This window comes from Pezoporus flaviventris, unplaced genomic scaffold (genome assembly GCF_033815535.1).
Source record: "Pezoporus flaviventris isolate CSIRO_AGI_PZ_B2104156 unplaced genomic scaffold, CSIRO_AGI_Pfla_v1 ptg000044l, whole genome shotgun sequence".
In the NCBI taxonomy this organism is placed as follows: Eukaryota; Metazoa; Chordata; class Aves; order Psittaciformes; family Psittacidae; genus Pezoporus; species Pezoporus flaviventris.
Window position 1 is genome coordinate 686,609 of NW_026892592.1, and position 13,535 is coordinate 700,143.

At 45.3% G+C, this 13,535-nt stretch overlaps 1 protein-coding gene across 1 annotated transcript; it reads left to right on the plus strand.

Annotated features, from left to right (window-relative positions):
* Positions 1-5,949: 5,949 nt before the first annotated feature.
* On the plus strand, positions 5,950-12,952 carry LOC133276322 (breast cancer anti-estrogen resistance protein 1-like; the record flags this gene model as incomplete). Its single annotated transcript, XM_061467037.1, is given in 9 exon segments — positions 5,950-5,973; positions 9,806-9,967; positions 10,163-10,234; positions 10,237-10,272; positions 10,719-11,349; positions 11,352-11,510; positions 11,513-11,850; positions 12,077-12,184; positions 12,500-12,952. Coding segments are annotated over 9 exon segments (1,983 nt in total), but the record flags the coding sequence as incomplete, so codon positions are not given.
* Positions 12,953-13,535: the final 583 nt, after the last annotated feature.

The window sequence follows — 13,535 nt, forward strand, 5'->3', positions numbered from 1 at the left end:
AAAGTAAGCTTTTTACACTCACAATATTTTTACAGATAGGAACATCACAGTCTTGATAAAAAGATATACCTGCACACAAGACCTGATATTCCATACGTATGCATCAAGTACTCAACTTTATCCAGAGAAGTTTCCTATCAAATTTTACAAGTTAAAAATAACAGGGGTGAACATCATGCAAAATTACAGGAGTGGAGAATTTTAACTTTTAAGTTGGCAACAGTCTAACTAAAAACAGACATTGGTTACAATATTTCATCAACGTTTTCTTGTTTACTGAACCCCCAGAAGACCCTCCCAGTTCTTTCCAATGTGCCAAAATGTAACCCAATGGGCTTTTCTTCAGAATTCCCTTATTTTGACCGCCTCGTATTTCAAACACTCTTTTACAAATCTATAGCTTCTCTTTCCCAGTGCTCTGCAAATGCACTTAAAAATATGAGAGCACCTACACACAAGTTTTATGATATTCTCAGGGGTTCAGTAAAATAATATCTCTGGGTTCTGCAGATCAGTTCCCCTGTTGTTAGATCATAGTTTCAGTTCCAGCAAAATTTACACTGTCCTAGTATCCGTGGCAGGTTCCACTGTTCAAAAGTTACTATGCATCCATATGTGAGGCTACAAGCCTCTGGTACTGAGTGTAAAGTCCAGATCTCAAGAATAGGACTACAGATATTAGAGGTTATACTTCTCTTATACAGCCACTGGGGCGCAGAGAGGGAACTCAACCCCCATTAGCCACAGTTTACTTTTGTCTACTCCTCCCCCACCGCTTAAACACTAATCTTTAACACTAACGACAGACATACACACACACAAAGCACTTAGGCACAAGTTGTAAAGGGAAACAACACTGAGGCATGCATGACTTTGAGGAATTATCCCCGTGCATCTCAGTGCTGAATAAAAAAGCATACCTACTTTACAACTTTATCGAGTTGTGGAGTCAATCCGTGCATCACCTCTACATTTATTCTCTAAAGTTATATATATTCATAAGGTTGCACAACACGCCTATACATATTCATGTCCTATCCCAGCTTCGTATTATAATGAGCCAGAAGGTCCTCTGCGCCTGCGCAGTGCCCCCTCTGGTCATGGTCAGGGGGCTCAAGATGAAGTAAATGAGTCTTCCTCTTCTTGCACTTTTCACCTTTTTAGTCTTCACGTGCGGCCTTAGAGTTTGGTCAGTGTCCCGGCCGTAAATCCTCTGCTTCCTCCCTTTATCAGTAGATTCAGGCGTCTGCTTATCAACAGGACTGGAGGTCTCTGTCCTGCTTAGCTGGCATTTACAACAGATCGTACTTTTGTTTAAGCAAGCAAATTCCAGGACTAGGTATCTGCTTTCCTTATCAACAGGACCGGAGGTCTCTGTCCTGCTTAGCAGGCATTTACAACAGATGAACAAGCAAATTCCTCTAACCCCCTTGTATAACCCCCCTGTACAACCCCCTTGTACAACCCCCCTGTCCTACCCCCCTGTACATTGGTCAACCCTCTGTATCACTAGGACAGTGTAAATTTTGCTGGAACCGAAACCATGATCTAACAACAGGGGAGTTGATCTGCAGAACCCAGATATACTATTTTACTGAACCCCCTGAGAATATCATAAAACTTGTGTGTAGGTGCTCTCATATTTTTAAGTGCATTTGCAGAGCACTGGGAAAGAGAAGCTATAGATTTGTAAAAGAGTGTTTGAAATACGAGGCAGTCAAAATAAGGGAATTCTGAAGAAAAGCCCATTGGGTTACATTTTGGCACATTGGAAAGAACTGGGAGGGTCTCCTGGGGGCTCGGCAAATGAGAAAAAGTTGATAAAATATTGCATCCAATGTCTGTTTTTAGTTAGACTGTTGCCAACTTAAAAGTTACAGTTCTCTACTCCTGTAATTTTGCATGATGTACACCACTGTTATTTTTAATTTGTAACATTTGATATGAAAATTCTCTGGATAATGTTGAGTACTTGATGCGTACGTGTGGAATATCAGGTCTTGTGTGCAGGTGTATCTTTTTATAAAGACTGTGATGTTCCTAACTGTGTATGAATTGTATCTGTAAAAATATTGTGAGCGTAAAAAGCTTGATTTTGAAAAGTTAATTGCCAAGCTTGTGATTGTTTATTAGATTGGGAAAAGTTTTAATTGGGATTTTGGTGCGAAATCTCTGAAGTTAAGTAGCAGAGGACAGGTATTAGCCCCCTATTTATTATATGCTCATCCGTAAAAAAAAACATAAGACATTCAGGAATGATATGGAAAGAGAACAGTGTGTCAATGAAATGGCTCTTTCCCATAGTCAATACTTGAACTTTCATTTCATCTATAAAGAAACAGTGATATTAATTAAATGTGTTTGATTTGCCTTTCCAGACTTGGATTGCTCTGGAGACTGCTAAGCATTTTTCCAATTTGAAATGGAATTTTCCCTGGCTTGGATTCCTCCTTCTGTCTGTCGTGTCTTAGGGTTTGATTGATAGCAGTTCTTTAAGGATGTTTGATGCCTAAGGCAGAGGATCCTTTATGGCAGTGTGTACATGTATAATTTATTTATTTTAAATTTGCCAGATCAGAAAATGGGGCTACAGCTCCCATTGTCTGGTAACTCTTAGTGAATTTAATTAGATAAAGCAATGAAAATGGTTGAATTGTAGGAGAGAGATTTAAATAAACACATTTTAATCTCATAATGACATGTCTCAAGCTGGGCATGGGGAGGCTTAGTCTGGGTATTAGGAAAAATTTCTTCACCAAAAGGTGATCAGGCATTGGAACAGGTGGCCCAGGGAAGTGGTGGAATCAGTGTCCCTGGAAGTGTTCAAAAAACATTGAGATGAGGCCTTTAATGACATGGCTTAGTGGTGGTTTTGGCAGTCCTGGGGTAATGGTTGGACTTGATGATCTTAAAGGTCTTTTCCAACCCGGTTAATTCTACAATTCTGTGATCTGGAGAAATGGCCTAAAAAATGGAACTATGAATTATAATACATTGTTACAATTAATGTTGGTTTTGAGGTGGCCAGGAAAATGGGATGAAGTACTATATACAGATACGTTTTTCACTTTAAGAAACCACCCATAGTGGCAGACAGAATGTGAAATTAATATAGCTCTGCCAGATCCCTAATTTTGGCTTTGGAAAAGGACAGGGAAAACCAGAAAGCTAAGCTGGAGAGAGTTTTTCAGCCTGTGATATTGGGGGAATGATGTTTAAAAGTTAAAAAGCACTAATCAGGAAAATAAATAGGAAAATTATATATCACAGATACCTCCAAGAGGAGCACCCTGTATATCTGTCCTATCAGATATTGATAAGGAGGAGGAGATTGCTGTCACTGGCAACAAGCAGCACATTCACATTAACCCAGAAGTGCTGTTGCAGAGGCAAGCATCTGTAACCCCTGCAGAGCAGGGTGAGCAGCTGTGAGATAAAAAAAACAAAGGGAAAACCAAGGGGGAAAAGAGGGCAGCTCACACAGCTACTGTGTTTGAGCACGGGATGAGTGCTGGGGCAGGCAAACAAGTGGGAACAGACATGTTGATAGACGGGACTGAGGGGTTGTTGAATAAATGCGGACAGGCTGGTGGAGGAGGAATGTCGGGGTGGGGGAAGTGGGGTTCTTCTCCTATGGGAGCGGATCGGTGTGTGTGTGCTGTGGAGAGTTTTGGACGTTGGAAGTGAGACTGCCCTGGGGGGAGAGTGCCATGGGGTGGCTCCGGTGGCTGAATTGGAACTAGACTGACAAGGGACCTGGGGAATCTACCTTAGTAGATCCACTGGTTAAATTAAAACTAGAGACCAGAGGAAATAAAGTGGAATTTTAGTAGATACAGGAACAAGTTATTTGGCATTGAATCAGGGGAAAAGAATTTGTTACAGATGTGGGAGCTACTGGCTACCAAGGAAAAAAAAAACAAACAAAAAAAACAAAAAAAAAATGGCAAAAAGAGGCATTCTTTCTGGAACCCTTAAAGTACAAATTGGGAAAACAAATAGGAATGCATAAAATTTTTATGAGTGCTAAATTCTCCGAAATCTTTATTAGGGCAAGTAGCAACATTTAAAGAAGGCAAAATGGAATTAAGAGTTAAAAAATCAATTAATTGCAGTTTTGAGCTTATCTTTAATTCAACAGAAAAGCGAACAGGAGGACCTCCCTGAAATAGAAGAAATCCTTAATCCAGGTATATCTGGGAGTACGGGCATCTGAAGTTTCAAGTAAGGCAAAAAAAAGCTTTGCCTCTTAAAGTAGAAATAAAAGGGGGGGGGGGCTGCCCAATTAGAATAAAACAATATCCCCTAAAATTGCAGGAAAAGGAGTTAAAAAATCATTGATAAATTTTAAAATATAAATTCTTAATTGAATGTGAATTGGAATATAATATTCCTATCTAGCCAGTAAATAAAAGTTGCAGATTGGTTCAAGATTCAAGATCTCAGCAATCAACAAATTTGTAGAGGATATACAGCAATAGCTAATCCATACACCTTATTGATTAAATTGAATCAGAAATGGTTTGCCATCTTGGATTTAAAGGACTCTTTCTTTTGCTTATCATTGGCCAAAGAAAACCAGAATTTATTTGCTTTTGAATGGGAACATCCTGACACAGTAAGGAAAACCCAATTAACTTGGACAGTATTACCTAAAGGATTTAAAACAGTCCAAAGATTTTTCGAAATCAGTTGGCACTGGAACTAGAATCATGGAAACCACCCACTCAGACCTCTTAATTGCCACAGAAACAAAGGAAGAATGTGTTCAGTGAATGGTGGGATTATTGAATTTTCTGGGACTGAATGGTTATTGGGTACCCAGACAAATGACCCAACTAATCCAAACCCGAGTTTCCTACCTAGGATATGAAATAACAGGACAGAGAAAACTTGCAACTGCTACAAAAGAAACCATTTGTCAAACTCCATGACTGTCGACCATCGAGGAGCTCCAGACGTTCCTGGGAATGACTGGATGATGCAGACTTTGGATGCATGGTTATGGTGTTCTGGTAAGACCCCTATATGGACTCTCAAAAGAAACCCCTCTCTCTTTGGAATGGACTGATTCAGCAGAGGAGGGCTTTAGAAATTTAAAAGCAGAGCTAATGAGAGCTGCAGCTCTGACTTCTGGATGTGACTAAACCCTTTTGGCTATATTCCTATGAAGAACAGAGAATAGCTTTGGTGGTCCTTACTCAGAACCTAGGACCCTATAAGAGGGCAGTGGTGTATTTTTGAAAACAGCTGAATGAAGCGAGCAAAAGACGGCCCGGATGCCTAAGGATTGTGGTAGCAGTTGTCATGAATATTGAAGAGGCCCGCATATTTACCTTGGGACAAAAAAATTACTGTACTATTGTCCTATGTTGTATCAGAATTCCTGGAAAAGAAAGAAGCCCACTGGTTATCTCCTTCATGTTTTTTAAAATATCAGGCCACCCTTATGCAACAGGATAATATAGAAATTGTGGTCTCTAATGTTGTGAATCCAGCAACTATTAACACACGACTGCTTGACCACTATATGAAAGTGTATATTTGAGCCGGCCTGATTTGAAAGAAATCTGGAACGTGCCCTGGAATTGGCTGAAGACAAAAGGATTCTAAATATGAATTTGGTGTGGTCCATGTACATGGTGCCATCTGGAAAGAATGAGGACCTTTGAACACACAGGAGAAACAGATTAAACATGCTACGACTACTGAAAGCTGTTCAGCTACCTGAGAAAGTAGCTATTATGCATTGTCGAGGGTATCAACAAGGTGAAATTTGGCCGATTTTAACAATCTGAACTCATTCCCTTAATCCGTGATGGCAAATTAACAATTGAGAAATCTAAACCTAGAAAATCAAAGAAGGATAGAAAATTTATTGAAGATCTCAGAGGAGGAGAGGAAAACAAAGAAGACTGGGTTCAGATACCTGATGGGCAAATTATAATCCCCTATAACCAACTCTGGATGCTAGTTCAGGAGGAACATAATAAAACTCATTGAGGTAGCAAGTCTTTGTAAATACTTAGAAGGAATCTATATACCATAGTTCAATTAGTGACAATGTCAGCTCTGTCTCAAGAATAATCCTAAAATTGAAAATAGAAATCAAATTGGTACAATGGGGGAGGAAGTTGTCCGGGACAGCACTGGCAAATAAATTTTTCTGAATTACCAAGACTGATATATGTTGGTGTTAATGAGTACTTCTTTAGGGTGGCCAGAAGCATTCCCTTGTAGAATAAATAATGCAAGACAAGTAATTGGAACATTGTTAAACAGTATAATACCTTGTTTTGGAGTACCAGAGGCAACTTCTTCCGACCAAGGCTCGCCCTTTAGTGCAAAATAGTTACAAGAAATTAGCAAAAATTTGAACTTGATTGGCAGCTACATGTTCCTCAGGCCAGTGGGCAAGTAGAAAAGCTAATCAAGCAACAGATTAGTAAAACATGTCAAGATATTAATACCAAGCCTTACCACTGGCTCTGTTAAGAATTTGAACTAAACCTCGGTCAAAAGAAGAGGCTATCCCATGTAAAAATTTTATATGGAAGACCATATCAGTCCCAGTTTAAAGGGGAAAGTCTTCTGGAAGTGGGAGAAGGTTGTCTCCTAGAGTTTCTGATCAATCTGGGAAAGCAATTAGTAGAAATAAGAGAATACTGGGGACAAGAGCAAGAGGCATGGATTATCTGACTCACCCTTTTAGATTCAGAGACTGGGTTTATGTTAAGAAGTTTTCAGGAGATCCTCTACAGGAGAAGTGGAGCGGACCGTAACAGATAATGTTGACCACCTTTACAGCAGTGAAGATAAAGGAACAACCTTTCTTCAAAAATGAAGAAAGCACCAGAACCAGAGAAGACATGGAGGATCGAACCTTCAGGACCTTCACATATGAAATTGTATCAGTCATAATTTGGATTTATGTGATAACTGACATACCAGCTTGGGACCAATACCTGAAATTAATGTAGAATGTTACTAAAGTTGTTAATTGTAGTGACTGTTGGGAGTGTGTACAGTTGCCTAAATCAGGAGAAGATCAGGGCCTTCCATTATTAATTGGCGTTCCAATTTCCAACACTATCTTGTAGACAAATTTAAGATTTGGAATAGTTAACCCTAATCGAAGTAAAGAATATTATACCTGTGTACAAAGATGTATGACACCAGGAACCAGAGTTTGAGGTTGTTTGTTTAAATGCCACAGGTGTAAGTCACTATTCAAAATGCAATCATACTATTAATATAGATGGTACTGTGGTTCAGTGGTGGCCCATTCCTGAAGGGAAAGGATGGCATTGGTTATGTGGAGAAAATGCTTATAAGCCCCTACCCCTAACTGGAAGGGGGCATGCACCTTGGGTGCTGTGATACCCTATCTCAGAACCTGGGTTAGAAGTTTTGCTAATTTCATAGTTTTGTGAGATGGCTAATTCCATCTTTGGGAGTAGGTAAATTAGAGAAGACAATCATAAATATCTCAGCAACCATAGAGGAAATAGAAAGTAAAACCATTGATATAATCCAAGTGGAACAAGAATCAATGAAAGTTGCTGTTCCTGAAACAGATCTGGAGGAAATAAGATATTTCATGAAATGGCCAAGGATGATACCTCCTGGGGGTTTGAAGAAATATGGAAAAAGTTAACCTCATGGTTACCTAATTTCTCCGGGTTAAGGCAACTGGTTGCAGAAATATTAATATTAATTGCTTTAATATTGATTGCTTGTGGTATAATAAAATTTTCTTCCTGAAATTGTAAACGATCTATGATAAATTATGAAAATTGAAAAAAGAAATGAAATTTAAATATCAAGTAGAAACAGGAAACTATTTCAAAAAGACTCTAGATGGTAATGGCAGTATATAAAATGTTGCAGGAGAATTTTCTAAAGGACAGAAAAAGGGGGGGGGGGTATAATAGACATTTGTTGTTACTAAGACACCTTTTCAGGTTGGCCAGAAGCCTTTCCAACTAGAAGCGCACAAGCCCGGGATGTAACAAAGATATTGTTACAGGGTGGTTGTTGGGATTTCGAAAGTATGTGCTACATGAATTTATCTGACCATTATGAAACAATTCATGCTAAGCTGCGAAAATTGCAGGAAAATATGCAAGAGCTTAGAATTGTTGAAGGTGGAATGGATGAATGGCTAAATAACCTAGGAGTTACTGAATGGTTCAGGGAAATGCTTGAAGAAGACCTTATAATCTTAGCTATAGGACTACTCATTTTAATGATTGTGCCTGGCATAATACAATGTATATTGAAATCACTTCATAAATCAATAGAAGGAACATGGATAGCTGTCATAAATAATATAGTAGAAGAATTTAATAATTTTATAGAAAAAGGGGGGATTGATACAGGGTTAACCAATGTACAGGGGGGTTGTACAGGGGGGTTAGAGGAATTTGCTTGGTTAAACAAAAGTATTGTCTGTACCTGTCATACCTACTATGCAGAAAAAAGGCACTAACCATTGATAAGGAAAAGCAGACACATGGTTCTATTGATAAAGAAAAGCAGAGGCCTGATTCTACTGATAAGCAGCTATTGATAAGGAAAAGCAGACCCCTTATGAACATATATAAGTTTAGAAAATAAATGTAGAGGGAAACAACACTGAGGTACGCATGACTTTGAGGAATTATCCCCCTGCGTCTCAGCGCTGAATAAAAAGCATACCTACTTTACAACTTTAACGAGTTGTGGAGTCAAGCCGGTAGGGGTCTTCAAGATGAAGTAAATGAGTCTTCCTCTTAAACTTTTCACCTTTTAGTCTTCACATATGGCCTTAGGGTTTGGTCAGTGTCCCAGCCATAAACCATCTGCTTCTCCCCCTTATCAGTAGATTCAGGCATCTGCTTTTCCTTATCAATAGCTGCTTATCAGTAGAATCAGGTGTCTGCTTTTCCTTATCAATAGAACCAGGTGTCTTTGTTCTGCTTAGTAGGCATTTACAACAGACTATACTTTTGTTCAAGCAACCGAATTCCTCTAACCCCCCTGTACAACCCCCCTGTACCACCCCCCTGTACATTGGTCAACCCTCTGCATCACCTGCTGGTGCTTGTCAGTTGGGTTTATTGGCAAGGGTGAGCCACCAGCCTGTCCCCAGCACAGGAACCCTGTCCATGTTAGCCTAATGGCTGCACCCTGGACACCACACTCTTCCTGGATCTGCCCCTTCCCGGGTACACAATTCTGGAGGAGTGAGGTGCTTTCAGCGTTGTGTTTTCTGGGATTGCTGCTCTCGCTCGCCCCCCGGGAAGCAGCCGTTGAGGGTCTGTGGGGCTGCCAGATCACGGCCAGTGCATGGGGAGCATCCTAAAATGGAGGACTAGCTTGGCACCTCTGCCAGTGGCTCAGCCTTTCTTGCCCCGGGGTGCCCTGACCCTCTGGGTTTGGTTCTGTGCTGCTCTCGAGTCCCATTGTACAGCAAGGTGGGAGGCACTGAGTCATGGGCAGGGACCTGCTGTACACGCCAGGAGCTGGCAGATCCCTGCCCGTGGCTCGGTGCCCACATCGGCCGTTCACTCCTGCACGCTGCGGACGTGCCGCTGGGCTTTGTCTCTTGCTGGTGCTCGCCGCAAGAAATAGTGAGATCATCCCGGTCCTGGCAGCGCAGCCCGGCCAGGCAGCGCCCTCCCGTGGGCACCGGTTTCCCGGTGCCAGACAGTCCCAGACCCATCTTTCTAACTCATTGCTGCTTTTCGGAGGGGTGATGTGGGGTGGGAGGTAGGCTGGGGATGCTCGGTGGTGCCCACCTCATCCCTTTCCCTCATGCCAGGTGCTGGTGCCCACCCATATGGGGCAAGTGTATGCCTATGACTCCCCAAAGGGCGAGCAGGATGAGTATTATTTCCCTTGTTACCTCCTCTCCATGGGCTCCCAGGAGATCTACAATGTGGTGCCTGTCCAAGGGGAGGTCCTGAGCCAGTTCAGCCAGGAGGTGAGGCTGGTTGGGGGGCAGGGAGATGCTCTGTCACAGTGTGGGATCCAAATCTGGACGAATGACACACAAAGCTGGGCACATTGTGAGCCTTGGTGCTGTTTTGGGCACCTCTGTCCTTCCCAGTGGTCTCTGGGAGGAGGCTGGTACTCACACCATCCCTGACACATAGCCCTGTGTCGTCCTCCCCTCCAGGGCTATGACACCCCACCTATGGCAGTGAAGGGTCCCAATGGGCAGGACCTGGGGCAGGAGATCTATGATGTGCGCCCCCTCCCAGCGTGGAGGAGAACATGCACCAACTTGTAAGTGCTGCTGGGGAGGTCCAAGCTTCTCCATACAAGAGGCACATTTTACAGTAAAAACAATTGTGGAACATCTTCCCCAGGGATCTGGTGGCCTCCACGGCACTGAAAGCTTTCAAGATGTGAGGAAACAGGGTCCTAGATAATCTTATCTATGGGATGAGGTTGGACTGGATGATCTTGCAAGGTCTCATCCTTCCTGGGCTGCTCTAGGACTTTGGTTCCCACCCCACAGAGGATGTGGGAGGCTGGGGTGCTGCAGCAGGGCTGTGCCAACCTCCCTGGGGCAGGAGCACCCTTGGGGTGGTTCTGTCCTGGTGCTCACCCAGGACTATCTTGCATCCCTGGAGCTGGTGGTGATGTACAGCACAGCATGCCTCCTATCCAGGTGTGACCCAAGCTGGTTCTCCTAGTAATGCTGACTCTGCCTGCCACTGCCCTTGCAGGTGTACAATGTCCCCCCCTCAGTGAGCAAGGACATGCTGGGTGGTCCAGCGTGGGAGGAGGCCTATGATGTGCCCCCTTCCTTTGCCAAGCAGAAAGCCTTTGACCCCTCCCACCACCTGCTCCTGGCCCAGCAGGAGCCCTGTTTGCCAGAGGACATCTATGATGTACCACTGGCGGCTGGGAAAGGTTCCTCTAATCCACTGCTCTCTCAAGAGACCTATGATGTAACCCCCAGCCTCAGGAAGCTGGGGAGGTTGGTCCTCTCCCATGACTTGCCCTGGGACCTGCATGGCCCAGACAATGGCTCCCTGGACACAGAGGGCGAGTACATCTATGATGTTCCACCACAAGTGGACTGTGAGGCCAAGGGTGCCAATGCCAAGCGCCTCTCAATCTCCAGCACAGGTAGCACCCACAGCAACATCTCCATATCCTTGCTGCATGTAGTGCCCATGAAGGAGATGGCCAAGGGAGCTGGCAAGGAGTTGTCCCTGGATGTGGATGCCACCATGGAGACACTGACCAAGCTCCAGCACAGTGTTGGCGGTGCCATCTCCTACCTCATGTCCTTCATCAGTGCCAACTGGTGCAGCCTTGAGCACATGGAGGCCAACACCACCAGCATCTGTGGGCAGCTGAGGGTGTCCAGACAGCCCTCAGGGACCTGCTAGAGTTTGCCCAGAGGGCAGTGGGCAATGCCGCCCAGGCCTCTGACTGTTTCCTCTACACCAAGCTCAGCAAGCAGCTGCAGAAGATGGAGGAGGTCTACCAGACTCTGGTGTGGCACAGCCAACGCTGGATGCTTGCCACTGGGCCCTGAGCACCTTGGCCAGCAGTAAGCTGGGCACGGATGACTTGGAGCACTTTATCATGCACTTGCACAGCATTCCCAATGACACTAAGCAGTTGGCCTCCTTTCTGCATGGCAATGCCTCCCCCCTCTTCAAACAGACAAAACCGGTAGTGGAGAGCGGCAGCCACAGGCCCCCTCATCCTTCCAACAAGGCTAGCAGCATCCTGTCATGGTCCCTGCCCTCCCCACCCAAGCTGCTGGTCCAGGAGTCTCCTGACAGGCCCTATGAGAACAGCAAGAGTGACCTGATGGAGGATTATGACTATGTCCATCTCCAGGTGAGTGCAGGCAGTGGGGATGCTCTCTATAGGGGGGTTTGTGCCAATGGTCCCTGACATGGGGGGATTGGATCTGACTGACATGGTGCTTCTGCCACCCACATCTTGGTTTTACACTATGGCTTGAGCACTATGGGGACCAGGGGTGTCCCAGGGCAGGGGAGGACTTGGTCCTGGCAAGGCTGGTGTTGCTGAACTCCATGTCATGCCCCTTCTTTCCCTGCAGGGCAAGGAGTTGTTTGAGAAGACCCAGAAAGAGCTGCTGGAGAAAGGCAACATCATCTGGCAGAGCAAGGACCAGCTGGAGCACCAGCAAGTAATGGTGCTGGGGCAGGCAGGTGCTGCTGGGCACAGCTCTCATGGCAGGCAGGGGCCTTGGGTCCTGCTCTGCTTGTACCCTCCTTGGCCTAGACCATGGCCCCCTCTTGCATGGTTGTCCCTGTGGTGGGTTCTGGCTCACCTCCCACACCAGCACTGTGGAGAGGAGTCTGGCACAGCTGTCCTGGGACTGGCACTGTTCCTTGCTGCTTCCCTGGGGCACAGCTGTCACCTGGGGCTGGTGGCCACTGTCAGCCATGCTGGTGGCTCCAGGGAGGGGAGCAGGCACTGGCTTGATGGCTGCTCTGCTTCACACCCATCCTTCCTGCAGTTGAAGCATCTGGAGCCCCACCCCCCTCAGCACTGTGGCCCAGCACAGTGTCCTGCTGACTGCCAGCTCCTTCTCTTCTACCTGGGGCAGTGCAAGGCCAACCTCACCATGCTCACCAATGCTGTTGGTGCCTTCTTCACTGCTGTCAGCGCCAACCAACCTCCCAGGATCCTTGTGGCCCACAGCAAATTCATCATCCTCAGTTCCCACAAGCTCATTTTCATTGGGGACACGCTGTCCTGCCAGGCCAAGGCCCAGGATGTCCAGCACAAGGTGATGCACTACAGCAGCCTCCTCTGTGAGATGCTCAAGGAGATTGTGGTGACCACCAAGGCAGCCACCCTCCACTACCCTTCTCCTGCTGCCTTGAACAATATGGTGGAATGTGTCAAGGACCTTGCCAACAGCATGCAGCAGTTCATGATGGTGCTGGGCCAGCTGGCAGCCATGTGATGGTGCAAGGCTGCTGCCCCCACCCTGTCCCCAGAAATATATCCCCCTCCATGACAGCCCTCTTTACCTTGTATAAGCATATGTACATAGAGACTCCCCATGTGCACTGGGTGTTTGGGGCTCTGCTGCTAGAGGGGTGAGGGGCTGCAGTCGTTATCTCCTTTTCTCTTTTTCCTCCCTCTGGCCAGAAGCCAGGATTGGTTTTGGAGCCATGCCCATAATGAAGCAAAGCCTGGGAGGTGGATTTGTGCCTGCTCGTCCCTGCATCTCCATACAAAACCACCAGCCTTGAGGTTGTGGGGCTGTGTCCCTGTTGAATCAGGATGAGGATGTGCCTGACAATTTGGGATGATGCTGCTGGTTGCTCCGCTACTGTGGGGCCTCCCAAGTGGCCAGATCTTAATGGTGTGGAGGCTACTGGATGTGGTGGGACAGGTTCTACTGTGCACCGGGGCTCTGGATAAGGATCCCCAGGGGGGTAACAGGGCCTGGAGCAGAAAGGGTCTGACCTACATGTTCTCACATCTTGGGGGTTGCTCCTGTACCAGCTGTAACTGAATACAAACTGGAATTGGTGCCTTTT